This window comes from Borostomias antarcticus (genome assembly GCF_949987555.1).
Source record: "Borostomias antarcticus genome assembly, chromosome: 30".
NCBI lineage: Eukaryota > Metazoa > Chordata > Actinopteri > Stomiiformes > Stomiidae > Borostomias > Borostomias antarcticus.
In genome coordinates, this window is record NC_140263.1 from 387,644 (window position 1) to 414,089 (window position 26,446).

Sequence of the window (26,446 nt, forward strand, 5' to 3'; positions counted from 1 at the left end):
GGAGCACTTCATCAGCCTGTACTGAGGGAGCGGGAGCACCGAGGTGAGCCCTCCAGCAGCACGACCCGGGCCGACCCTACGTGGAGCAGTACAGGGATGGACCGGGTACAGTTCAAGAGCCTGTACGTGCTGCTGGCGCCCTGGCTGTGTGGTGTCCCACCGCACCTTCACCCTGCTGAACCAGGACAGGGACTCCCTCCTCTCCTTCCGAGAGCTCGCTGGCTGACCGCTCTATGTGGACCTGCCCAGTGGGGAGACAAGAGACTACCAGGAGCAGATAAGCAGCCTGAGAACAGGCCAGAAAACATGGAAGAGAAGTAGATGTTGCGGGAGGAACCTACCCGTCAAAAATGGAACTGTCAGCATATCCTCGGCCAAGTGGGCCATGGGAACATGTAATAATGGATTTTATTGAACTCTCTCCATGCCAGGGATGTCTTCAACAGAGTGAGGACCGCCATTCCTGAGGCTAAGGGGGGTTTCCTGCATCACATCTCTCCTGGGGATTGGGTCCTGGTCCGCGACCACAGACGAAGGAGCTGGAACTCGCCGAGGTGGCTCGGGCCGTACCAGGTTCTACTCACCACGCAGACAGCGATCTGAGAGGACTTCGTGGATCCATGCAAGCCATTGCCGACGGGTCCAAGCAGCAGAGGACGGTCCACCAGGGGATCACCAACACCAGGAGATCAAGAACGAGCTGAACCAGAGGGCTCAGAGGCCAAAGCCATGGGCTGCCACAACTGTCCTCTCCTCTGACGAGGAATCGGAGGAAAAATGACCTTGCTGGTCACCTCCTTCTCATGATCGTTATGATGGCAACATGGAGAAACTCCACAGCCATGACCTCACAAGATGCACCACACACGCACACACACCTGCACACACTGCAACTAACATTGAACATAACTGATTTCAAACAACGCGACATTGAAGTTGCGATCTAGAAGAGAAGACGCCTTGCATTTCCCCAATGACATTCTATTGCCCAAAAGAGAAGTGCCACCTAAATGACTGTTGGGATACACTGTGAACAAGAGTGACCTTGACAGTCACCGCCACACTCTCCTCTCCTCTGATGAGCAATCGGAGACTGACCTTGCCGGTCACCTCCTTCTTGTGGTTGTGGTATGACAACATGGACCGCACACACTGGAACCTACATTAAACATTCAGAGACGCACACATGGAAGCTATGTTCCATAGGACATCACATGCGATTATTCACAAGAGTGAATGAACTGTGAAATAATCTGAAAAATATCATATTTGTTTACAAGAGTTACAATGGTTGAAACATGAGTTGATAAATAAGTTTGGGTTTTTCCTCTAAATTGACCAAGAGGTTTTTTGCCCTTCTTACACTGGTAACCATTTATTTTTTTTGCCTTGTTAAATCAAGTTTTTTGGTGAATGGTTGTCCACTCTTAGACTATAAATAGTATATAATCATGTCATCTTTTTTATCTTGTTTCCTGTCAAATTTCTGAAACAAGGGGTTTTGGTGCGTGATTTTGCACGTGGAAAGAAAATAATAAAAAAGAAAAAAAAAATTTTTTTTTTTTTGCTCCACCTAGTGGAGAGATTATTTCCTTTCCACATGTATACCATAGCTGACTGTTTACACTGTGTTTGGATTTTATATTTTATTTTTGTGTACCTGTTCAGGCACAAATGGGGGATTGTCCAGGAATTTACATCCAAACACCTTAAACCTTTGTCCTCAAGTCCCCTGCAACCCCTAGTTTCAATCTCCCTTTGTAATTGTAAAACACCTCAACTCTCCCCCTTTTGTAATTATAAACACCCCCTCTGCCTCGCACACCTCAACTCTCCCCCTTTTGTAATTATAAACACCCCCTATGCCTAGCTCTTCCTCATCTCTTTGTTTAAGTCAGAAGGGCCACACCTTCGTCTTCAGACCTTTGTTTTCTTTGTTTGTCACATGTCTGTACTCTTGGCCACGCCTGCCATTTCACATGACGTGCAATGAGTTAGCCAATCACATCCTAGAAGGACTTTACCTGTGTTTTGACTGCATATAAGCCAGAGCAGAAGAGGCTGAATTCACTTCTCTGACGAAACCACCTTTTGTTGCGTTGTTCAGGAAGTCCTTGCGCACGTATTGTTTTACACAATAAACCAGACTCAACCTTTTGAACGTATCTTGGTAAATCTTTTGACTAGACCAGTCTAAAATACTATCACACAGATGTCACAGAAACAATTTGTAGTTTTAACAGATTCTAGGGGAACGAACTACAAAGTTAGAACAGTCAGGTAGGAAAACAGAATAGAACAAATGGTGTGGGTAACATTAGTGAGACTGAAATTTCATTCACATATACTTGACATGTTATGTAATTGCACTGCCTGTATCATGGACACAGTCACAGCCATCCATGATCAGATACTGGTGTCTGGCCATGTCCAGTCCGGGTGGGGCTTGCACCTGAAGACCATCTTTGGGGGGGCTGGACATCAGCGTTGCACAGCAGCTGACACCTGACTGGTGTTGCATCACAGTGTTCTCTGCCCTCAACCACACCAGGCATCCCAGCATCAAAGCTGCAACAGAACAGAAGGGAGATGAGGGTGCATTAAAGAGAGGGTGCATTAAAATAGTGCATTAAAATATTGGCCACAAATAAAATAAAACCACACCATGTCCATAAAATGGAATAGCTAATACATGACAATTATAATTACCTGAAGTGCTGGTAACTCTCAATGTTTGGGAGCTTTTTGAAATAGCTACTCAGATGCTGGTGCCAGTTGTAGCTTTCAACAAGCACTGTGCCGTCCTCAAGTCCGACAAGCTGTGGGGTGTTGACTTTCTTCACAGGAGCGCTGTCTCTCACCACCCCAGCAGTCAGTAAAAGTCTCCACTCTGGTCTTCCTCTAGCGCTGCTTGATCAAGCCAAAGCACCAGTCAGGGGCAAACTTGGTGTGGCCTGCAATCAGGAAGTGTAGGTCCAGCTTCAGGTGAAGCTTGTGCACGGTCTGCCAAGCACAGTACCACAGCACAAAGTTGTTCTTGTTTTGTCCACTGCAGTTGTCACAATGAAGGTCCATGTGTTTCTCCAACTCCATAGCTGTTGAAGAAACGTAGTTGATGACTGCATTGCTGCCCTTGACGGCATCCCTTCGTTGATCAGGTAGTTCACTTGCTGTTATGGTACCTTAACATAAAAAAGCTCAATTAATGAACAGAAATACTGATCAGAAGCCATATTACAAGAAATTCCTAACTTGCAGATCCCATCATAATTGTAGGTTATGGGTTACGATTTGCTTAATACCTACAGGAGAAAAGCATCCTCTCTTAATCCCTTCACTTTAAACTTAAAGGGGAACGCCACTGTCATAGCAAGTTTAGCTCAAATGTCGCTTTGTCCTCAATGAAACCGATCCGTACACACCAACATTTAACCGATCCGTGCAGTAGTACAGTTGGTGTGTACGGATCGGTTTCATTGAGGACAAAGCGACATTTGAGCAAAACTTGCTATGACAGCAGCGTTCCCCTTTAAGACATAATTACATACATGCAGGGGTCGAAATTAACTTTTTAACTCACCAGCCAAATGTCTGGTAGAAAAATTGTACCCGCCGAACCTTTTTCCCCCAGCCAAAAATAACATTTATATAAAGCCTCTTTTGTGTCGCGTAGACATACAATACATTTAATCTGCATAATAACATGATTTGGTGGTGAATAAAAACAGTGGTCAGAGCAGATTCCTGGTGCCACAGCACAGGTGGTGTTGTAGTCCTATCCCCCACTGAAAATATTGATCTAGTGATTAGTCAACCCATTGCTAAATCACAAACTACTAAGCTATCCCATAGGAATGAGCCTATAACCATACCAGCTGGGCAAGCTGACTTTGCCAGCTACCTAACCTAGCCCTAATGATTTTGTCCTGCTCGATTGCTGTGCAACATATCAAATGACCAGTTGTTAAAACATATTTCACAACACTTGTTATTCTAGCCAGCAATGTCAAATATATGTGACGTTTGTTTTGGCTGTCTGGCACAATATGGTTAGCTACATTAGCTAGCTCACGTTAGCTAGTCACGAGACAGTCCCAGTCAGCTGACGTAGCAGAGCTTTAGATGACAACAAGTTTGCTTGCTGTGAATAGTTTAGCTACGTACGTTGGGAGGCAAGGGTTAAGGACCAGGACTAGCTAGCTTGTAGTAGCTAACCTTAGCTAAAGCCCTTTGAGAGAACGTGCACAGTATCTCCAACTCCCCGGGCCTTGAGTTAGCTAGCTAACACTAGCTAGCATGTTAGATAGCACTCGCTAATGTTAGCTAGCTATCATTAGGCTTCAATTCCTGAACATAGCTTTAGGTTAGTGTGCAGCCAGATTATGGATTACTGTTTACTTCAGATATTACTCTACATTTCAACCAGACATTCCAGTGAAACCAGGTAGTCAAAATAACTTACCTGCTATAAAATGGGCACCGCAAACACGGGCATTTCTGGTGATGTCCTCAGTCCAGTCCGTACACTTAATGGCTTGTAGCCACAGGCGACTCCGGTTCCTCTGAAAAGGCCGGTTTCCTCTTGAAACTAATACAGTTTGAATCCACTAGAGCGCCGATTTGTACACCCGTAGACGCAACAGCCAGACATCTTGATGGTATATAAAAAAGTCTTTGCACTAAAATACTGCTCCTTGCTCTGAATTCGTCTGTCTCCCCCTGCTACTGTTTCAAGAATGCACGCACATATTTGGGCTGACGTAGGCTGTAAAAGGGTCTAAACAAATATGACCAATGCTTGTTTGATTATGGGTGGTGGCTCTACCACATAAATTCAATAACTGACAAAGCACCACCAGGTCAATAGAATCGATGCATTTGCATCCGTAGTTCATTCTTTTGTTGCCAAAATGCGCCCACTTAATTGTTTACCAACAGTAAAAGGGTCTATATATAATGGGTAATTACTGAGACATACTGTAGGTATAATTTCAAAACAGGAGTATTTCAAATGTTCAATTACTGCACACACATTTAATAACTGACATACAACCAACAGGTAACCGTATTTTTACATAGCTTCTATAACATCCAGTGACAAAAAACTGTCCACACCGAGGTTTGAACACACAAGTTTTGAACTCACAAGATTCAGCATTGGAAACAAGCTCCTTAACCACTAGGCCACCGGTGCTCTTGAAAGTCAATGGTGTCATAGGGGCGAATTCACTAAAGGATTGCGCAGCTTTTCCTGACGCAAAGCCTGTGCAAATAAGTCAAAAATGATGTTTGCTATTCACAAAGCCCTCGCAAAGGGTGAAATACGGTGTTAACTGCGTTGCGTTCGTCATTGCGTTGCTCTGCGCCGGTGTTATTAGCTGATATTTAAATTAGGTAATATGGGCGGAGAATGTTCCCCTTTCTATGCAAATGAACATTATTGCAAAACCCGCCCAATTCACAAACATCGGCGCAAATTGCCTCACGCAGTTAAAGTGAAATTAATACCGTTTTCAGAAACGTGGTGGTATTTAAGCGCAAGGGGTGTGTCGCGGCCAGCCTGTCCGCTGATCATGGCAGCAGTGATTGTTGCGAGGCGAAGGCATCGCAATGCCAGGCATGTTGTTCGTGAGAGAATATTTAGAAGGTCACTTTTTGATTTAACACTAGAACCACCGCGGTAACTGTTTGGACACCAGAGCGCGCAGCTCTTCAGCCAACTGGAGGATGAAGTCGCGTCTGGGGAGGCTCAGTTGACTATGCGTCTCTCCACCCGTCCCCAGCGAGTCCAAGCTCCCACAATGAATAATACTCATTTATAATAGCCTACATAGCACGAAACTGTGCGTATAATAGTCTATACGCGAAACTGCGCATTCCCTATAGCTGTTCATTGAACTGCTGGGGGCCGATATAGGTATAAATAAATAAAAACATAGCCTACACAATATTTTTTTTATTTGAATGGTCTTGAAAATATTTTGCTTTTGTATCATAGGTGACGGCAGGTATCATCTTCAGCCATGGATGATGACTCCCGTGCGTAATCCTTCCAACGTTGGAGAGGCGGCGTACAACTGGGCTCACATCAGGACGCGCGGTGTGATTGAGTGCACATTTGGAATCCTGAAAAGCCGTTTAGATGCCTAGATCGTACCGGTGGGGCAATGTTATACACTCCCCCAAAAGTATGCCAGATCATCGTGCTGCAACTTGCATAACATAAAATGACAATTTTTCCTTTGTTCGTCTTTTCAAATAATTCCACCTCCGTTTGCAGTCTTCCGCGTTTACACACACAAATGGCACTGACTGATTGGGAAATTAAACCCCAAATATGATTTTTGGCTGTAGCCGTCATATTTTTGGTGGAAAGCTGTGAGGCATGCTTTTGAACCTCGTCCGTGAGGACTTCAAGTTCGCGGTCTGAGAATCGTATTTTTCTCTTTCTGTCTGCCATCGTCCAATGATATGCATACGAGTTGTTTGCGCTGCATGCGCAGTATTTATAGTCATTTCCTATATCAGCAGCAAATTACACTCAGCCGCAAACACCGCATGGGCGTGTTTGCGCTGGGATATTATTAGCGCAATGTCTTTAGTGAATAGGTTTTTAAAACGGAGCACATAGCGGGCGCAACTGACGCGCAATATAATGGTGCAATTAGCGGGCGCAATTTGCTTTAGTGAATTCGCCCCATAGTCTTTTGTTTTGAAATTCTGGGACAACTGCCTCTTGTGTTAGCAACATAGAACTGCAGGTCAACAAGGGAAGGGAGAGAGGGACAACCCGACATTTGCTCTCCATGCTGTGCTGGCTTACAGCCACGCACAAAAAGGAAGGATGGATGAAGGCAAAGTAGAAATTGATGAAGGGAAGGAGAGAGAAGGATTAAAAGATAGACGTTTAAAAAAAAAAAACAACAACAGATAAACAGTAAATGCATATAATTCAATATGAGCACATCAACACTAACCTTAGCAGGGGGGACTTTCCCAGCAGCTGTGATCTGTCCTGTGAAGAAACGCCCGAAGTTGTTAGCTGCCAGAACAACAGCCTTGTACCTGGAGAGGGAGGGGGGGGGGACAGGGGGAGAGAGGGAGAGAGGGAGAGAGATTGAAAGAAAGAGAGGGCGAGAGAGAGAGAGAGAGGGAGAAAGACAGGGAGAGAGGAGAGAGAGAAAGAGGGAGAGACAGAGAGACAGAGGGAGGGAGAGAGACAGGGAGAGTGAGGGACAGGGAGAGAGAATGACAGAGGGAGAGAGAGTATGGAAGCATAGTTGACTTAATTCAAATGTTAATGCAAATTGGGATTGCATTTTGATTTTCCACCTTTGCATGCATTCTTTCAGTCAATATTCTAATGCAAATGCAATCGTGTTATTTGCATTTTCATGTACCTGGTATTCACATTCTCTGTCAATATTAAAATGAAAATGAAAAGCCATTTGACATTTCATTTTCAAAGTAATGCCATGCTTTGTAGCTGACAAATTTCAAATGTTCATTCTAATGATAATTAGGTGGGCTCGCTTGTAAAAGTTAGCCCAACTTGTGATATGCCCACTATTTCTTTCTTTCTTTATTATTATTCTCCCTGTTTTTTGTCTCCTTAACTACTTCTTCATACTTTGTCCTAGAAACTTAATTCAAACTTTAAAATGTTCAGAATGTTTAGCTCTTTAACGGATCCATTCAGATTTTTGATATTTTTTAGAAATATAACTTTCAAAACAATTTTTTGTCCCTTTGAAACTGCTTGAAACTGCTTTTGGAATGTTCAGAAACTATGTTTTTAGAGTGGTGGCAGCAGTTGCTTTGAAAATATTCACACATTTTGTAAACTGCTGGCACTCCTACAGTTTTGACAGCTCACACACATATTATATATCAAAATGTTCACACAACTGTGCTGATTCGTACAATGTAAGTATCTAAGCTGTGTGACTTACAGTTTTCACGGTATGACGATTTGTTCGGCAACTGCGCTCCCCATTCAAACGTATGACACCGCACTCTAACTTTGGGCTGTTAATTTAGCATTTTTACCCTTTTTCTAACTTGTTGCCATGCCTACAGTTTTAACAGCTCATACACATATTATACATCAAAATGTTCACACAACTGTGCTAATTCGTACAATGTCAGTATCTAAGCTGTGTGACTTACCATTTTTGAGGTATGACGATTTGTTCGGCAACTGCGCTCCCCATTGAAACATATGGTGCCGCACTATCTTTTGAGCTGCTAATTTTGCATGTTTACCCGTTTTCTAACTTGTCGCCATGCCTACAGTGTTTAAGCTCTACTGACATATTATACATAGAAATGTTCAGCAAGTTCTCAGGATTCCTATGGTGTCAATATATAAGCTGTAACATTTATAGTTTTCACAATAGAGCTGTCTGAAGCGGACCATGTCTAGGATCAGAGTGTCAGTTGGGATTAGAGTGTTGGCAGCTGTTGCTTTTTTTAAATTTGTGTGCATGTGCAGCCTCTCTTAAAGGTACAGGCACCCTTTTATAACTAATGTGGTAGCACAGAACTCAGCCAAAGTGGAATAGAGACACATGATCTTCACTGGTGGGGGCCGGTGGGTAGCCCGGAGAGGAGTACACCGTCCCTGACTGGTTATGACCAAAAGGGGCAGAGCCTCGCCACCACGCCACTATTCACGCCACAGAACCCACTTTTCAGCCCGAGTGGGCTAGAGATACACAGTCTTCAATGGTGGATGGATGGAAATTGCCCGTAAGTCACTGTACTGTCCCTGACTAGCTGTGACCTAAGGGGGCGGAGCTTAAACAGCACGCCACTATCCATGCCACGGGCCCCACAACTCAGTCCCTGAGTGGGTTAGAGCCACACGGTCTTCACCGGTGGAGTCAGGTAGGTGGACCGGAGAGGGTTACAGTGTCCCCGACTGGGTCTGACCTGAGGGGGCGGAGTCTCACTATCCACGCCACGGCCCCACAACTCAGCCCCTGAGTGGGCTAGAGACACATGGTCTTCACCGGTGCGGGCAGGTAGGTGGCCCGGAGAGGGGTACACTGTCCCTGACCAGCTCAGATCTGAGGGGGCGGAGTCTCGCCACCACGCCACTGTCCACGCCACGGACCCCACAATTCAGCCCCTGAGTGGGCTAGAGACGCACGGTCTTCGCCGGTGGGTGCATGGAGATTGCCTGGTCCGTAGTAGTTCTAGCAGTATCTGTTACATACAGCTGCAGCAGCTAGCCCACCTCACATTTTCTCCAGGAAATGTACTTTCTAGTTATGAAGTATAATTCCTCCTCCTTATCATCCTGTATGTTTTTATTTTAACAAACTATGAAGTGTCAGAACCCCACCACCACCCTTAACTGGGGGAAATTCTACATTCAGTTAGAAACTGAAAAACATTTTTCCAAATCAAAATATAAGTCCTCATAGCAACTTTGCTAGAACAGCTATAGTAGCCCTATTTCTCCCGTGTCATAATATCTAATATATTACGTGGTGTACACGCCGCGGGCCCCCCTAATGGTTTTCACAAAGCCAGCAATAGACATGTATTACTATACAGTAAATATAATTGAAAAGATAAACATTTTACACTCAAACCAATAAACTAAACTCTAAACTAATACATGCCTATGTTGTAGGGTTTGTGTTAGTTTGGACCGGTTGCATTTTAGCTGCGGAACCTGAGGAGGCGCTCGGTCAAATTGATTAACTTATTGGGTGGAAAAGTGGTTAAAAGGCCTTTAATCCATATGTAGGCTACAATAAAAACCGAAACATGTTGGTGTTTTTATTGTAGTCCTATATAGCCCGATGGATTAAAGGCTTTTTAAACACTGTGTGCTTGTTAACCCAGAAATAACTCAGAAAGTTGTCAGGAGTCCGTAATCCAAAGTTTCTGCTTTCTATTTCCTTTTCCAAATCGGAGGAGTCATATCATGTCACTGCTTCAGCACAACCATTACACACAAATTATATAGGTCTATTCAAATTAGGATCATGTGTGGGCCACTAGTCGAACCTCAGATCGAAGAGGAACAATGCGGATTTCGTCCTGGTCGTGGAACTACCGACCAGCTCTTCACTCTCGCAAGGATCTTGGAGGGGGCTTGGGAGTTTCAACCTGTCTACATGTGTTTTGTGGACTTGGAGAAGGCTTACGACCGGGTCCCTCGAGAGGTCTTGTGGAGGGTTATGCGGGAGTATGGAGTGAGGGGGTCCCCACTTGGGGCCATCCAATCCCTGTACACCCAGAGCGAGAGCTGTGTCCGGGTCCTCGGCAGTAAGTCGTCTTCCTTTCCGGTGGGGGTTGGCCTCCGCCAGGGCTGCGCATTGTCACCAATCCTGTTTGTGATTTTCATGGACAGGATATCGAGGCGTAGCCGTGGGGAGGTGGGTTTGCAGTTCGGTGAGCTGGGGATCACGTTGCTGCTTTTTGCAGATGATGTGGTCCTGATGGCATCAGCTGCCTGCGACCTCCAGCACTCTCTGGATAGGTTCGCAACTGAGTGTGAAGCGGCTGGGATGAGAATAAGCACTTCTAAATCTGAGGCCATGGTTCTCAGCAGGAAACCGGTGGCCTGTCCGCTCCGAGTAGGAAATGAGTCCTTACCCCAAGTGAAGGAGTTCAAGTATCTGGGGGTCTTGTTCACGAGTGAGGGAACCATGGAGAGGGAGTTTGGCCGGAGAATCGGAGCAGCTGGTGCGGTTCTGCAGTCGCTTTACCGCACTGTTGTGACGAAAAGAGAGCTGAGCCAAAAGGCAAAGCTCTCGATCTACCGGTCTATCTTCGTCCCCACCCTCACCTATGGTCATGAAGGATGGGTCATGACCGAAAGAACGAGATCACGGATACAAGCGGCCGAAATGAGTTTTCTCCGGAGGGTGGCTGGGGTCTCCCTGAGAGATCGGGTGAGAAGTTCAGTCATCTGGGAGAGACTCGGAGTAGAGCCGCTGCTCCTTTGCGTCGAAAGGAGCCAGTTGAGGTGGTTCGGGCATCTAGTGAGGATGCCTCCTGGGCGCCTCCCTAGGGAGGTGTTCCAGGCGTGTCCGGCTGGGAGGAGGCCGCGGGGTAGACCCAGGACTAGTTGGCGGGACTACATCTCCGCACTGGCCTGTGAGCGGCTAAAGATTCCCCAGGCAGAGCTGGTTGATGCTGCTAGGGAAAGGGATGTCTGGGGCCCCCTGCTGGAGCTGCTGCCTCCGCGACCCGACCCCGGATAAGCGGATGAAGATGGATGGATGGATGGATGGTGTGGGCCACTACAATTAAGCGTAGGCCTAAATGGTTCAAAAAAGCGTGCGCCTATAGAAAGCGCTCGGGCCTATGCACTAGGGCCTATGGACGAAAAGAACATTACAAATGTTCAATAAACAATATTCCAACAACCCAAATATTCAATTTATAAGCTACATATTCAATCAATGATGCATTTGCACAGCAAATATGACATAAAGCCAAATTAAATGTAGCCTAGGCTAATAAGCCGAGGTAACAGGAAATTACTAGGCCTAGTTGTAGACCTATAGCCTACTCAAGTTTCAACAGTGCTTAAACCATGGGTAAGTAGGGTATTGTAGTGAAATTATTCTTATTATTTTTTAAATCTGTTTAAATAGTTTATTATTGTTATATCAGAGATACGGACTTTGATTATAGCCTGTCCTAGGCCTACACTAGACTACTCTGTTGTGCTGATAAACTGAACGGCATGGATCAAACATTTGATCAGTTGTGTTTCAGTTGTTAAAATATACTTTCATAATTATTTATGGACATTGTATAGGCTAGTGAGAGGCTGAGCATGCGTAGCTGAAATAGCCAACGTTAGCTAGATATACTACACTGAGCTACAGTAGACATACAGAGAAATAGGTCCTAAAATATATGTCCCAAAATAGAATGAATGTAATGAGATGTTTAAAAGGACCTGACACTCAGTTGACGCCGTCAGATGGATTGAATGTGATTGCACTTATACGAAGATGATGCTGTTGCATGAATTTAACCTCTTCAACTCCCTGAGGATGCTGGCGTCCGCGGTACGCTCTCCGTTTTGCACATGCGCATTACATCATAGTAAGCATGGCATATCTGGCATCTATGGATTCATTACGTTTTTCTCTTTGCAAATGCAGCATGGATTTTGCTTTATTTCTTATTTATTTTGCACAAGAGCATAATAAATGCACATAGTCCAAAATACAGAAAAAGCGTTTTGCAGCATTTGGACGGAGAAAAGTTTACAGACGACCGGGATGTTGCTTCCGCAAAGGTCAGGGGGTGACCGGGAAAACGTATCGTAACCATAGCGATGGTTAGCAGCCATATAGCTAAAATGGTGGATTAGTTTTACGAGTTTTTCGTTTTTGCCATCCGCGGTCAATCTACAGTAGCGTAGTATGTAATTACTGTGCGCAAATACGTGCAGCTAGTATAGGGTGCACAAGAACATCATGTCAAAGCGATAAAGAACAAAGTACTTTTCCGCGGAGAAAGCACTGAGGCTAATTTTTTAGGGCTACCTCTGACAGTGACCAAGAGTATGCAGACGACGAAGAGGAACTTTTTCTGCCCCAATTGATCCGGTCATAGACAAGTAAGTTTATGTTTTATGTTTTATAATGTTGTGCGTCTTTGAATGTTGCTGTTAGAATGTTGTGCGTGTTTTATGATATAGGCTAGACATGGTTGCTTTGGCTGTATCATTATTTGAGCAGTAATCACTTTTGTAGGCTATACTATTTTTGTAACCGTGTTCTTCTTCTCAGTCTTGATGAGGAAGATGGTGAGGACTCAGAGCCTCCACAGCTCTCCATAGCTGCCCATACCAGGAAGAAACCAAGGACATGGTATGTGCTTCACCTGTGACTACATAAAGCTAAACATTGGTGAATAGAATTATTATCACAGTACTCATACCAACTCATTCAATTTTCTAACAGCTTGGAGGTGGAGGTTACTGTGGGTCACTACGATACCCAGGGAGCGTTCTAGGCAGGGGACATGTCTCCCTTTCGATAGATTTACATGCTACCTGGGCCAAAGGTGACATTCTCTCAGTGCTGCAAAAACACCAACTGTTTAGATACTTGGGAGCCAGGCGTCTCGGCCTATCTTTGTTGCAAGGCCGTATTTCGAGACCAGAGAGACAGTTTTGTCTAGAAGGAAGAAGGGGGGTGTGGAACACCCTCCCCCTCTGAAGGGGCCCGGCCCTGCCCAGAGTGACCCCCTCCACCAGTCTCTACTGCTGCCCAGCCCAGAGTGACCCCTCCACCAGTCTCTACTGCTGCCCAGCCCAGAGTGACCCCTCCACCAGTCTCTACTGCTGCCCGGCCCAGAGTGACCCCTCCACCAGTCTCTACTGCTGCCCAGCCCAGAGTGACCCCTCCACCAGTCTCTACTGCTGCCCGGACCAGAGTGACCCCTCCCCCAGTCTCTACTGCTGCCCTGCCCAGAGTGACCCCTCCCCCAGTCTCTACTGCTGCCCGGCCCAGAGTGACCCCTCCCCCAGTCTCTACTGCTGCCCAGCCCAGAGTGACCCCTCCCCCAGTCTCTACTGCTGCCCAGCCCAGAGTGACCCCTCCACCAGTCTCTACTGCTGCCCGGCCCAGAGTGACCCCTCCCCCAGTCTCTACTGCTGCCCGGCCCAGAGTGACCCCTCCACCAGTCTCTACTGCTGCCCAGCCCAGAGTGACCCCTCCACCAGTCTCTACTGCTGCCCGGCCCAGAGTGACCCCTCCACCAGTCTCTACTGCTGCCCGGCCCAGAGTGACCCCTCCCCCAGTCTCTACTGCTGCCCAGCCCAGAGTGACCCCTCCCCCAGTCTCTACTGCTGCCCGGCCCAGAGTGACCCCTCCCCCAGTCTCTACTGCTGCCCGGCCCAGAGTGACCCCTCCACCAGTCTCTACTGCTGCCCGGCCCAGAGTGACTCCTCCTGCGTTTGTTGCGCTTGGCCCTGTTATTGCTGCTTGCTTTTTTTTTTTTTAGATTGTAGTGTCATCTGCTAGCTGGGATATTTTAATCTCTCTGTCATTCAATCGAATACCCTCGAAACAGCTTTTGGTAATTAGGGAACACAAAATTTGGGACACTAACAGATAAGAGTGGTGAGGTTGGACAACCCTTTCTAATGCCTTTATAAATGTTGAACCTTGGAGGAGTGCCATGGTTAACAGATATTTCCACCATGGTATAGAGTCTTAATTGCTTTAATGAAGAAATGCCCAAATGTAAAATATTTCAAAGTTTTAAATTGTAAAATATTTCAAAAATTAAAGTATGACTTATACTATCAAATGCTTTCAGAAAATCTACAAATAAAACAAGTGGTGTATCGTCAAGTAAATCTCTGTAATCTATTAGATGATCAAAATCATCATAATGTTATTAGAAATATTACACCCTTTTACTATTTTTTTCGCCTTCCTCCAGCCACTGTGTTCTTGAGCGCACAAATGCCCCTGATGCCTTGTTCATCATCATCATCATCATCATCATCATGATTATGCCTTGTTTTCATATATTTTATCTAACTCATTCTGTAAACCATTAAGCCTTTCCTGATCTTCAACATTGCGAAAATCCATTTCCGTTATTTCTGAGATCTCCTTTGTAATTTGGATAATGTGCTCCCTCCTCTTGTTTGCTTGTTCTTTTCCAAAACTAATACTGGCTAATCTAATTTTGAATTTCAAAAGTTGCCAATATTTCATATATTCTTCATTTCTGTGTACCAGATTCTAATGTGTCTCAATTAGGTTATTATTGATGGAGGTTAGTTAAGTCTATAAAAATAAAAAACAACACTAATGCAAGAAGTTCAGTCTTTGTGAGGATGCGCCTTCCCAGTGTGTTTTGTTGATGATGCTAAACCAAAAACATATAGTTGATATATATATTATATATACGTACTATATTATATAATTTTTGGAACTATATGTTTTTGGTTTAGCACCTGGGAAGGCGCATCCTCACAAAGACCGAACTACTACTGACCACATTGGGTGGCAGCTCCCAAAAAGGACCCAAGAAGGACAATCTCTACCATGGCCAAGTCAATATTTGATGATCTAAATCAACTGACTGAGGTGAGAGCATCGACATTTGGCTACACTGACCAAGAACTAGAGGACATATTCCCACAACCTGCCTTTGAGGAGATGATGAGAAATTAAAATCAGAGTACCTCTCTAAAATCACTACTAACTGAATTAGAAGACCTGAAAAAACGTATCAAGTCTCCCTCATTTGGCATGGATGATCCAGAATTTAAAAAAATGAGAAAGCATTCTCAACAAATGCTCGCTTGATTTGGAAGTACTAATCATAGAAAAGATAAAAGAAGACAGAGAATAAACAACAATCCATAAAAAACACTTGAGCAGAGAATTGAAAGTGTCCCTAAAACAGATTAACATGTCAAGCTACAGGCTAAACTTGCCTCCTCAATGGATATTTTCAGAAATGAACTCAGTGAGTACATTCATGATTACAAAGAATGAAAAATCTATGACTGGCAAAATAATCCAAAATTCAAGAGAAGAAACATCAGTCATGCGGAGGCCCACAAGCACACTCTATCCGCTTTAACCTTTCTTCTGAAGATCAGCAAAGTGCTCAAAGTGATACTGACTCTGAATCTATCCATACTCAAATTTATGCTTATTTTTTAGACAGAGGCAGCAGAGGCCACCGAGGAAGAGTGGGACGCCACAGAGGTTCAGGAAGACAAGAAGGGGATCAAGGGGAAGAGAGCCCCTCAGGCAATCCAAAAGATACCAGTCATACATCTCTCCAAAGTAACTCTCTCTCCTCTCCAAAGTAACTCTCTCCTAACTAAAGGTCTATCTTTTTCCATAACATACCAAGTCAATGCATTCAATCTAAAAGCCCTTCTTTTCCCCTCTCAACAGAAACCTAGGCTACACTATGATGCCTCACAGTGAGACCCCTATCCTAGACTATACCCAATACAAATTCAAGTCCAATCATCACTACTTTTGGTAAATAGAACAAGATATGGACAAAATGATTAACAAGTATGGGGGACCGCAATATCACAACCTCAACCAGGCAGAACGTCACGCTTTGGCAGAACTAAAGGACAACCCAGAAATAACCATCAGAGCTGCAGATAAGGGAGGAGGCATTGTGATTATGGATGAAAACTACTATAGGACTCAGATGCTTATCCATATGGAAGACAGATTCCTACAAGAGCCTAAAAAACAACCCAGTGAGTGGTATAAAAAATGAAATTGACAGTCTTGACAGTCAAAGCCCTGAAGAAGGTTTGTCCGAAACGTTGGCTTAATAACATTTTCAAGTTTTGGAGTATCAGAGTGTGCAACCCATCCCTACTTTTTATTTAAGTCTTCTCAACATGCCATGGAATGTAACTGCATCACACAAAACGAGTTTGACTTCCTCTCAGAAGAACACCCTAGGGCTCCAATACTGTATGGGACCCCAAAGACACACAAAGATGCAGAAAATCCCCCACTACGACCCATTGTGTCAGGCATACAATCCATTACTGAACCTCTATCCAAGTTTGTGGATTTCTTCCTGAGAGACCTGGTAACATCCACACCTTTTTTGAAAGACACGAAAGATGTACTCAATTGCCTTGATAACTACACTGTAGACAATATGGATGTAAAAAGCCTATATACTTGCATTCCGAACGATATAGGATTAACCTCAATCTGCAATTTTCTCTCCCAAAGGGACCCCCAGAGCCAACCCCCCAATGAACTGCTACTAGAAATGCTGAACCTGATTCTCACAAATAACTATTTCAGATTTGAGGACCGCTACTTCCTCCAAACTAGGGGGACTGCTATGGGCCCAGCGGCTGCTCCAGCATATGCATCCCTGGTAGTGGCACACTGGGAGGAATTAAGCAATTGACCACGCGAGTCAGTTGGTTACACAGGATTTTACCACAGCTACGGGGCGTTATTAGGCCCGACACAATAGCGGAGGGCCTAAAACCCCGGTAGCTGTGGTAAAATCCTGTGTAACCCACTGCCTCGAGTGGTCAATTGCTTTTCTACAACGGTTACTACATATATATATTCACAAAAACACTCGTAACATGCAATCATTTATTTACTGATCATTCTTATAATTTTAGTATTTACAAAATCGTCCGCGATAGGCTATAGTTCTGAATTAAATGGTTGCCAGGCAACATAGGCTATCTCGCCTATTTGGGTTGGCCTTGTTCACATAAGCCATAAGGCATAATTCGGGTGGTTCACGTTTATTTGAATATTTCCAGCTATGGTGCAGTTTAGGGCTGCACGATTATGACAAAAGATAATAATTGTGATTATTTGCTTCAAAATGGTAATTGCGATTAATAATTGTGATTAATATTTAATATATAATATTAATATATAATAACCAAAATGCTCCCAAATCACGGACGTTGATCCCTTTCTTGCTACTAACTCACTGACCTCGTTTTCGCAGCTCTTTTCTCAAATTCACAATGGAACATGACCTCAATGCTATTAACTTTCTGGACCTTACCAGCATGTTTAGAACACCAGGACGGAAGCATTCATACTTCAATCTACAGGAAGCCCATGGAAAGGAATACCCTATTGCACCATAACAGCAATCACCCAAGCCACTTGAAACAAAACATACCCAAGGGACAGTTTCTAAGACTAAGGAGAAATTGCTGCGAACTGGACGATTTCAAAAGTAAGGCTGATGAGAAATAAACTACCATCCATCTACAATAGATAAAGCCTACAACCAAGCCCTAACATCTTCAAGAACTGAGTTGCTTAAGTCCAAATCGATATCTGAAAAACAGAAAAGAATAACCTTCATAACTGAATTCAATCACTGCCACCAGAAACTCAGAGACATAATCAACAAACACTGGCACATTCTAAGAGCAGAACCATCACTGAATGAATTCACCAAAAGTCCCCCCCTCTTAGCATTCTGGCGAGCACCAACAATCAGAGACAAAGTGGTTCATACTTTTCAATCCACCAAACCTAACCACACTTGGCTCCATCTCAAAGGAAACTTTAGATGCGGACATTGCACCCATTGCAACAACACCACCAATATCAAGTCATTCAACCATCCACACAGTTTCCCATCAAACAGTTCATAAATTGTAACACAACATCAGCAATCTACATGCTCACATGTCCCTGTGGACAAGCATACATTGGACAAACAAAGAGAGCACTTAAACAATGAATCTCGGAACATAAAACAGCCATTCGCACAGGGAATATGGACTATGCCATTGTTAAGCATTACCAAGCATTACTCTCCAGCCTCACTGCACTTCATTGGACTTGAACATTAACTCTTCCAACCAGAGGAGGCAATCTGCCCAAACTACTCTTTCAGAGAGAGATGTACTGGATTCAAACACTCAACACAATGACACCTGCTGGACTGAATGACGATTTCAGTTTTAAATGTTTCCTCTGAACAGTTTGGACAAATGTAGACGAGAAAAAACCTTTAACCTCAGTCAGCCAAAATGTAAATATGTAAACCTAATGATATGTACCATTTCACCAATGTTTAGTCATTGTCAAATTGTTTAAATAAGATCTATATACAAGAAGTTGTCCATGTGACCTTTGAACCCTGAACCCCTTGCAACCTATGTAAATGACATGACTTCCATTTCCTTTCATATGCTCTGATGAAGGCCACAAGGCCGAAACGTTAGCGTGTTTGTTTGGCACATGGCCAAAATAAAAAGGTGAAATTGAGAAAAGTCACTGGTATCCTGAATTTTGTGTGTGTGTGCCAGGGTTTCCGTTAGCCGGTAATTACCGTTTTTTGTCCGGAAAAATCAGTTGAAGTCAGATATATTAAAATCTCTCCGGTCATAATGTCCGGACAAAATAATTCCCCCTAATTGTATTAGGCCTACACTAGGCTAAAATTAAATTTCCATATATTATGATTCCTTTTGAATATAAAAAAACGAAAAGGTCAATTAATTTTGTTCCGTTAATGTATAGGCTATTGGCTAGTAGGCCTATGCGATGAAAACAGCAGTAAGATAAACCTGCCTATAAGCTAGCGGGCCACCATAGATAAACCTGCCTATAGGCTAGTGGGCCACCATAGCAAGCGAGAGGGAGCCTGATCGAGGTACGGAACTTGAGGCGAAAATGGAAAGGCCTATTAATATCGAATGGAAATAAGCCTATGCACGTTGTAAGTTCTTACACTTTATTTAAGTAGGCTATATTTATTTTCAGAGTTTTGTTCTATTTTCCCTACTAACACAGTACGTAAAGCTGACGGGACACATTGGTCGTAGTTTGGTAAATTTGCGACGGTACCAAAAGCGGACCTAGCTGACACCTAGCTGACACTTGCCTATACAGTCGCAAAATAACCGACCTCAAGGAGACTGTTAGGCAACGTAGCCGTCACTGCTGCTATTAAATTGAATATTTAATAATGTGATTAAATAACGTGACAATGCTGTTACATTACAGTCCCACCTTGACTTTATTGGAAATGTACATTTGTCACAGTGGGTCAGAACATTTGTAAATTACTTAGGTTTTAAAATAAATTTTGAAGTCATACAGTTACAGAATTGTAATAATGAGGAGAAATCCTGCATGTCTGCTTTGTGTGTAATTTCTAATTTACAGTTAATATTAACACTAAAGATTTGCAGTCTAGGCCTAATAAAAATAATTATAAAAAAATTATGCCTAAGAATAAAGGCCTAATTTTGCAACCTAAATGTGAGCAATGAACGCTGAGCAGTGAACGTAAAACAAAGAATGCAAGGCATTGGGCTACTTTCTTAGGTGACACAGAATTGAAGAACTAGACAAACAAGTTACACACTCTGGTACAGTAGGTGGCTGTATGCACATTAAAGTTGTTTGCGATCCGCCACTAAACCCAGCGAAGAAGAAGAAGACGACGACGACGGGCTATACTTCCGTTCTGTTTGAAACAGAAACGATTGAGAAAGACCAACACGCCAGTCTTTATCCCCGCGACAAGACAGATCCTGTAAGTATCTAAATTTCAATGTATACATAGCTAGCTATGTATTTTGGTATCGCCCTAGATAAATGACACCAACGTTATGTGCAAGCTACCCTTTTGTAATGATTCGAGCAACACACAACAGAGAAACGGGCCTCAGTCCGTTTAAGGTCATCTGTGGGAGACCAATGTCACTCCCCGGAGCCATCGACCTCCGAAAAGCAGACATTCATCTCACCAGTGACGCATTGATCGGTTACTGTGAGAGGATGAGCGTGGCACTAGCCAAAGTCTCCAAGTGCGTACGGGTGGAGTGATGTCCCAGAAGGAGGGCACACTCTGATCTGTCATTCAGAACATTTTGAAGTTTCAAATCAAATTTCATTGATAAGATCAGGGCTATAACTCTCTCCATATCAGCGCCGTTCTTCACCTGGGGGACGGGTTCGAATAGTTGCAGGGAAATCCTTTACTGTTCTTATTATTCCAGATGGCCGGACCCGTGGGGAGAGTTGGGCGTGGCTGCTGGTGTGGGCTTGGGAATCCAGATTATGATTTGATTGCAGTAATGCTTAATTTGTTAAGGTGCCTGTCTGAATGCTAGGTTCAGATATGTTATTTCAGTCAACTCTGTTTTTGCTTTGCTTTAAGGGATTTGTGTCCGTTAATAAACTATGCATGGGGTGGGTTGTTGTGTTTTAGTATATTGAGTGTCATTTTCTTTTAGGTCTGTTTTCAATTACAGAAGGTCTTAAACTAGCCGGCACGTGTTACGAGGTCAGGCGACATTGAAGGAAGAAGGATTCATGTGTTTATTTTCATATGTATCTCTGTATGACATTTCATCTAGACTGGTATGATTCTGTGTGTTGTATAGAATCAGAGGAGGGATTGAAGATCTAGGGAGGAATGTCTATAACATCTACAGTGTTAGAGTATTAGAGTATTACTGCTATGTATTTGATTTAATGTGTTTGTTTGTTTTTACACGTGGACACTGTGACAGCTGATGCTGCTGCTGCTGTGGCCGTTCAGGGTAGTGGGTGTCAAGAGGGGGCAGGCCTAGGCGTGGGGGGCAGGCCTAGGCATGGGGGGCAGGCCTAGGCATGGGGGGTAGGCCTAGGCGTGGGGGGCAGGCCTAGGCGTGGGGGGCGGGCCTAGGCGTGGGGGGCAGGCCTAGGCATGGGGGGTAGGCCTAGGCGTGGGGGGCAGGCCTAGGCGTGGGGGGCGGGCCTAGGCGTGGGGGGTGGGCCTAGGCGTGGGGGGCAGGCCTAGGCGTGGGGGGCAGGCCTAGGCGTGGGGGGTAGAGAGAGAGAGCACTATTTAACGTCTCAACCAACACTTGAGACGCGCGATATGCAACCCCGACCTAGAACTGTTATGTCACACTAAGACCATACTTTCTGCCAAGGGAATTTTCTAACATATTCGTGTGCGTTGTGTATATTCCACCGGATGGGAACGCCGCCAGGACGGCTAGTCAGATCACAGAGTGTTCACCGCCATCTCCAGAGTAAACCTGACAGCCCGCACTGTAGCTGTAGCTTGGGTAAATCTTTGCCAGGCTTCCAGCAATATGTCAAATGTCAAACACACTAAGACATATGCCAGACTGCGTTTTATTGACTTTAGCTCAGCCTTTAACACAATACATCCAGATATTCTTCTCAGGAAATTAGTTCAGCTAGGTGTGAATCCTTGCCTGATTAATTGCCTTTCTTTCCAACAGGCCACAACAGGTTAGATTGAATGCAGTGCTTTCTGACGTTGCTATAGGTGGTACGGGGGCCCACAGGGAACAGTTAGCTCCTCCCTCTTGTTTACTCTCTATACAAAATGATTGTGTCAGTTCTCAACCTGATCAGTTTGTAGTGATGTTTTCAAATGACACTGTTCTCCTCCGTCTGCTCACAAGCAACTCTAACATCAGTAGCCATGTAACTGGAGGGACAGGTTCGTATGGAGTGGACAGGTTCGTATGCAGTGGACAGGTTCGTATGCAGTGGACAGGTTAGTATGCAGTGGACAGGTTAGTATGCAGTGGACAGGTTCGTATGCAGTGGACAGGTTCGTATGGAGTGGACAGGTTCATATGCAGTGGACAGGTTCATATGCAGTGGACAGGTTCGTATGGAGTGGACAGGTTCGTAGGGAGTGGACAGGTTCGTATGGAGTGGACAGGTTCGTAGGGAGTGGACAGGTTCATATGGAGTGGACAGGTTCGTATGCAGTGGACAGGTTCGTATGCAGTGGACAGGTTCGTATGCAGTGGACAGGTTCATATGGAGTGGACAGGTTCGTATGCAGTGGACAGGTTCGTATGGAGTGGACAGGTTCGTATGCAGTGGACAGGTTCGTATGCAGTGGACAGGTTAGTATGCAGTGGACAGGTTAGTATGCAGTGGACAGGTTCGTATGCAGTGGACAGGTTCGTATGGAGTGGACAGGTTCATATGCAGTGGACAGGTTCATATGCAGTGGACAGGTTCGTATGGAGTGGACAGGTTCGTAGGGAGTGGACAGGTTCGTATGGAGTGGACAGGTTCGTAGGGAGTGGACAGGTTCATATGGAGTGGACAGGTTCGTATGCAGTGGACAGGTTCGTATGCAGTGGACAGGTTCGTATGCAGTGGACAGGTTCATATGGAGTGGACAGGTTCGTATGCAGTGGACAGGTTTGTAGGGAGTGGACAGGTTCGTATGCAGTGGACAGGTTCGTAGGGAGTGGACAGGTTCGTATGCAGTGGACAGGTTCGTATGCAGTGGACAGGTTAGTATGCAGTGGACAGGTTCATATGCAGTGGACAGGTTCGTAGGGAGTGGACAGGTTAGTATGCAGTGGACAGGTTCATATGGAGTGGACAGGTTCGTATGCAGTGGACAGGTTCGTATGGAGTGGACAGGTTCGTAGGGAGTGGACAGGTTCGTATGGAGTGGACAGGTTCGTATGCAGTGGACAGGTTCGTATGCAGTGGACAGGTTCGTAGGGAGTGGACAGGTTCGTAGGGAGTGGACAGGTTCGTATGCAGTGGACAGGTTCATATGGAGTGGACAGGTTCGTATGGAGTGGACAGGTTCGTATGCAGTGGACAGGTTCGTATGGAGTGGACAGGTTCGTATGGAGTGGACAGGTTCGTATGCAGTGGACAGGTTCGTATGCAGTGGACAGGTTCGTATGCAGTGGACAGGTCCGTAGGGAGTGGACAGGTTCGTATGCAGTGGACAGGTTCGTATGCAGTGGACAGGTTCGTATGCAGTGGACAGGTTCGTATGGAGTGGACAGGTTAGTATGCAGTGGACAGGTTCGTATGCAGTGGACAGGTTCGTATGGAGTGGACAGGTTAGTATGCAGTGGACAGGTTCGTATGCAGTGGACAGGTTCGTATGGAGTGGACAGGTTCGTATGCAGTGGACAGGTTCGTAGGGAGTGGACAGGTTCGTAGGGAGTGGACAGGTTCGTAGGGAGTGGACAGGTTCATATGGAGTGGACAGGTTCGTAGGGAGTGGACAGGTTCGTAGGGAGTGGACAGGTTCGTATGCAGTGGACAGGTTCGTAGGCAGTGGACAGGTTCGTATGCAGTGGACAGGTTCGTATGGAGTGGACAGGTTTGTATGCAGTGGACAGGTTCGTATGCAGTGGACAGGTTCGTATGGAGTGGACAGGTTCGTATGGAGTGGACAGGTTCGTAGGGTGGTGCGATGAGCATCACCTACAAATTAACGCCATTAAGACTGAGGAGATTGTGGTAGATCCCAGGTCAGTCGGGGACCATAGTACGATCACCATACATGGCCAGGAGATAAAGCAGGTCAAATCCTACAGATATCTAGGGGTCCACATTGACAATGACTTGAATTGGCACACACACGTGTCAGATGTCCGTGTAAAAATCCATCAGCGTCTTCACTTTCTTTGTAGGCCCAGAATCTTTGGTGTCTGTAAAAATATCATGTTGATTTTCTATAGAGCAACTATTGAGTCTATCTTACGCTATGGTCTTACCAGCTGGTTCAGGACCCTGACTGGTAAATACAAATCTCAGATCATGAGTTTAGTTTAAACAGCTGGAGAGATCATGGGAATGTCCACCCCCCTATCACCCCAAAGAATCTTTGAAGAGTCCACAATTCAGCAGGCAAAGAAGATTCTGTCAGACCCAGCCCATGTGTTGAACTCCATGAGTTGCTGAAGTCTGGTAAGAGGTATAGGGTTCCGTCATGTAGGCTGAACAAATATCAGTTTTCATTCATTCCCGTTTCGATTGATCTACTGAACAAGCGCTGATCTGAGGATGGACAGAATAGGAGGCGCTGAACTCATGTGACAGGGGAGGGTAACAGGGAACTAAGCACTGTACTTGTGTCATGTTTCATGTCTTGTGTGCTATTCTTGTTTTTTGTAATGCAGCACTGCCTCTACCTCTATTAAGAATTTCTCCGTAGGGAGACAAATAAACTTGAACCTTGAACCTTGACTAGTGGCAGCAAAAAAGAGGAAGTGTTTTGCTACTGTAACTCTGGTTCTTGTCGAGGGGCAAAATCTGCTAAGTCCCAGTAGCAGCTTCAATAATGTGTTGCCTTCGTCTTGCTTATTGACTATGTCAGCTACACAATATACAATATGATGTACAATATACAATATAATACAAATAATATAAATAATATAGCCAACCAGTTAACTAGTCACACAGTTACTGCCAGTCGAATTGAGTTTGCTGCTCAACGACGCCTCCTGGCGGCTATTGTGCTACATGGAACAAGGAGGCGGTCTGGAGTCCGAACGGACCTCGAAAACTGCGCGAATGGTTACTTCTCACGGCTGTATAATTTTCGAGAGTGGCAAAAGTTGGAGTTAAAGAGAGCTGACAGATTAAACGTTAAAGAGAGCTGACAGACTAAACGTCTGCACCTGCCGCCATCTGACTACTGATACAGTAGTTTGGCTGTTTTTTGGCCATGTTAAAAAAACTGAATACTAATGTAATGTGTTTTGGCATCATTGAGATGGGCAGCACTCTGGAGGTGGTGTGTTATGGTGGCCGACGCGTAGGATTTGCCGTTGTGATTTGCACGCGTCGGCCACCGTAGCGTGTGCTGCTTTGCAGTAGCCTAGGCGTCTAATCGAATCTACATTTTTAAGATTGATTATGCATTTTTCCCCCAAAGTCGACAACTAGTCAAAGTTGGAGTATTTATTTGACAGCCCTAGTACAGCTGCAGCCCAAGTGTGTGTGCCGCCCCCACACCCCCTCCTACCCTGCGATGTTCGCCATGGAGCTGAGCGCGTCGTAGCCCTGGGCGATGGTAACGCGGGGCACCTGGTCCATAGCCACCACGGTGGCCTTCCTCTGGGACAACAGGTCCATGAGCTCGGGGTTCTGGGCCGGGTAGACAAAGCTGACCAGCGTGGCCGCCTCCTTCATCAGGTCGGCCTCGTGGGCCCCCAGCGCGGGGTTGAAGATGGGGGCACGGACCTGGGGAGGGAGGGGGGGGGGTTAGTGATGTGTGATATGAAGTGTATTTGATTAAGACAAGTCTTCCCTCCTCAAAAAGCTCTCATCTCTCTCTCTTCCTCCGTCCTTCCATCCATCCCTCATCCTGTCGATCTGTCATCCCCTCTGCCTGTCCATCCATCATCCCCTCCTCCTGTCCATCTATCATCCCCTCCTCCTGTCCATCCATCATCCCCTCCTCCTGTCCATCTATCATCCCCTCCGCCTGTCCATCCATCATCCCCTCCACCTCTCAATCCATCCTCTCTTCCTCCCTCCATCTCTCATCGCTCCAACCTCCCCTCCATCCATCCATCCATCTATACCTCCCTCCTCCTCCCTTCCCTCATCACTCCATTTTCCCCTCCTCCTGCATTCTCCTCTTACTCCCCCCTGCCCTCATCCACCCCTCCCTCCCTCATCCTCTCATCCACTCCTACCTCTCTCATCCACTCCTCCCTCCCTCCATCATCCTTGCATCCACTCCTCGCTTCCTCCCTCATCCACTCCTTCCTCCCTCATCGACTTTTCCCTTCCTCATCCACAACTCCCTTCCTCATCCACTCCTCCCTCCCTCATCCTCTCCTCCCCCTCTCCTCCCACCTTAAGCAGCACATCGGAGCCCAGGACGTCCCTCAGGTCGGCGATGGCAGCGCCCGCCTGGACGTACTGCTCGTCGGGGAACTTTGAGGGCTCGCCGGCGCCCGACTCCACCACCACGTTGAAGCCCTGCTTGATGAGCGCCTGCACGCCAGCTGGCGACAGCGCCACTCGACGCTCATCCTGGAAGATCTCCCGGGGAACGCCCACTGTCAGCTGCTTGTAGGGGACCCCTGGGGGGAGGGGGAGAGACTGGTCAGAGCAGGTATAGCCCTTTACATATGGATCACTGTCACTGTCAGCTGCTTGCCTGGGGAGACTACAATCACCTCGAA

General features: G+C 45.5%; 1 protein-coding gene across 1 annotated transcript in view; it reads right to left on the reverse strand.

Annotated features, from left to right (window-relative positions):
- The window catches only part of LOC311327041 (NAD(P) transhydrogenase, mitochondrial-like), an 87,015-nt gene that overhangs the window by 53,636 nt on the left and 6,933 nt on the right, over positions 1-26,446 (reverse strand). Inside the window, exons 3-5 of the mRNA XM_084460053.1 lie at positions 26,115-26,344; positions 25,276-25,493; positions 6,978-7,065 (exon numbers count right to left, since the gene is read on the reverse strand). Of these exons, the coding sequence (XP_084316179.1) occupies positions 6,978-7,065; positions 25,276-25,493; positions 26,115-26,344 (536 nt within the window). The remainder of the gene's footprint in view (positions 1-6,977; positions 7,066-25,275; positions 25,494-26,114; positions 26,345-26,446) is intronic.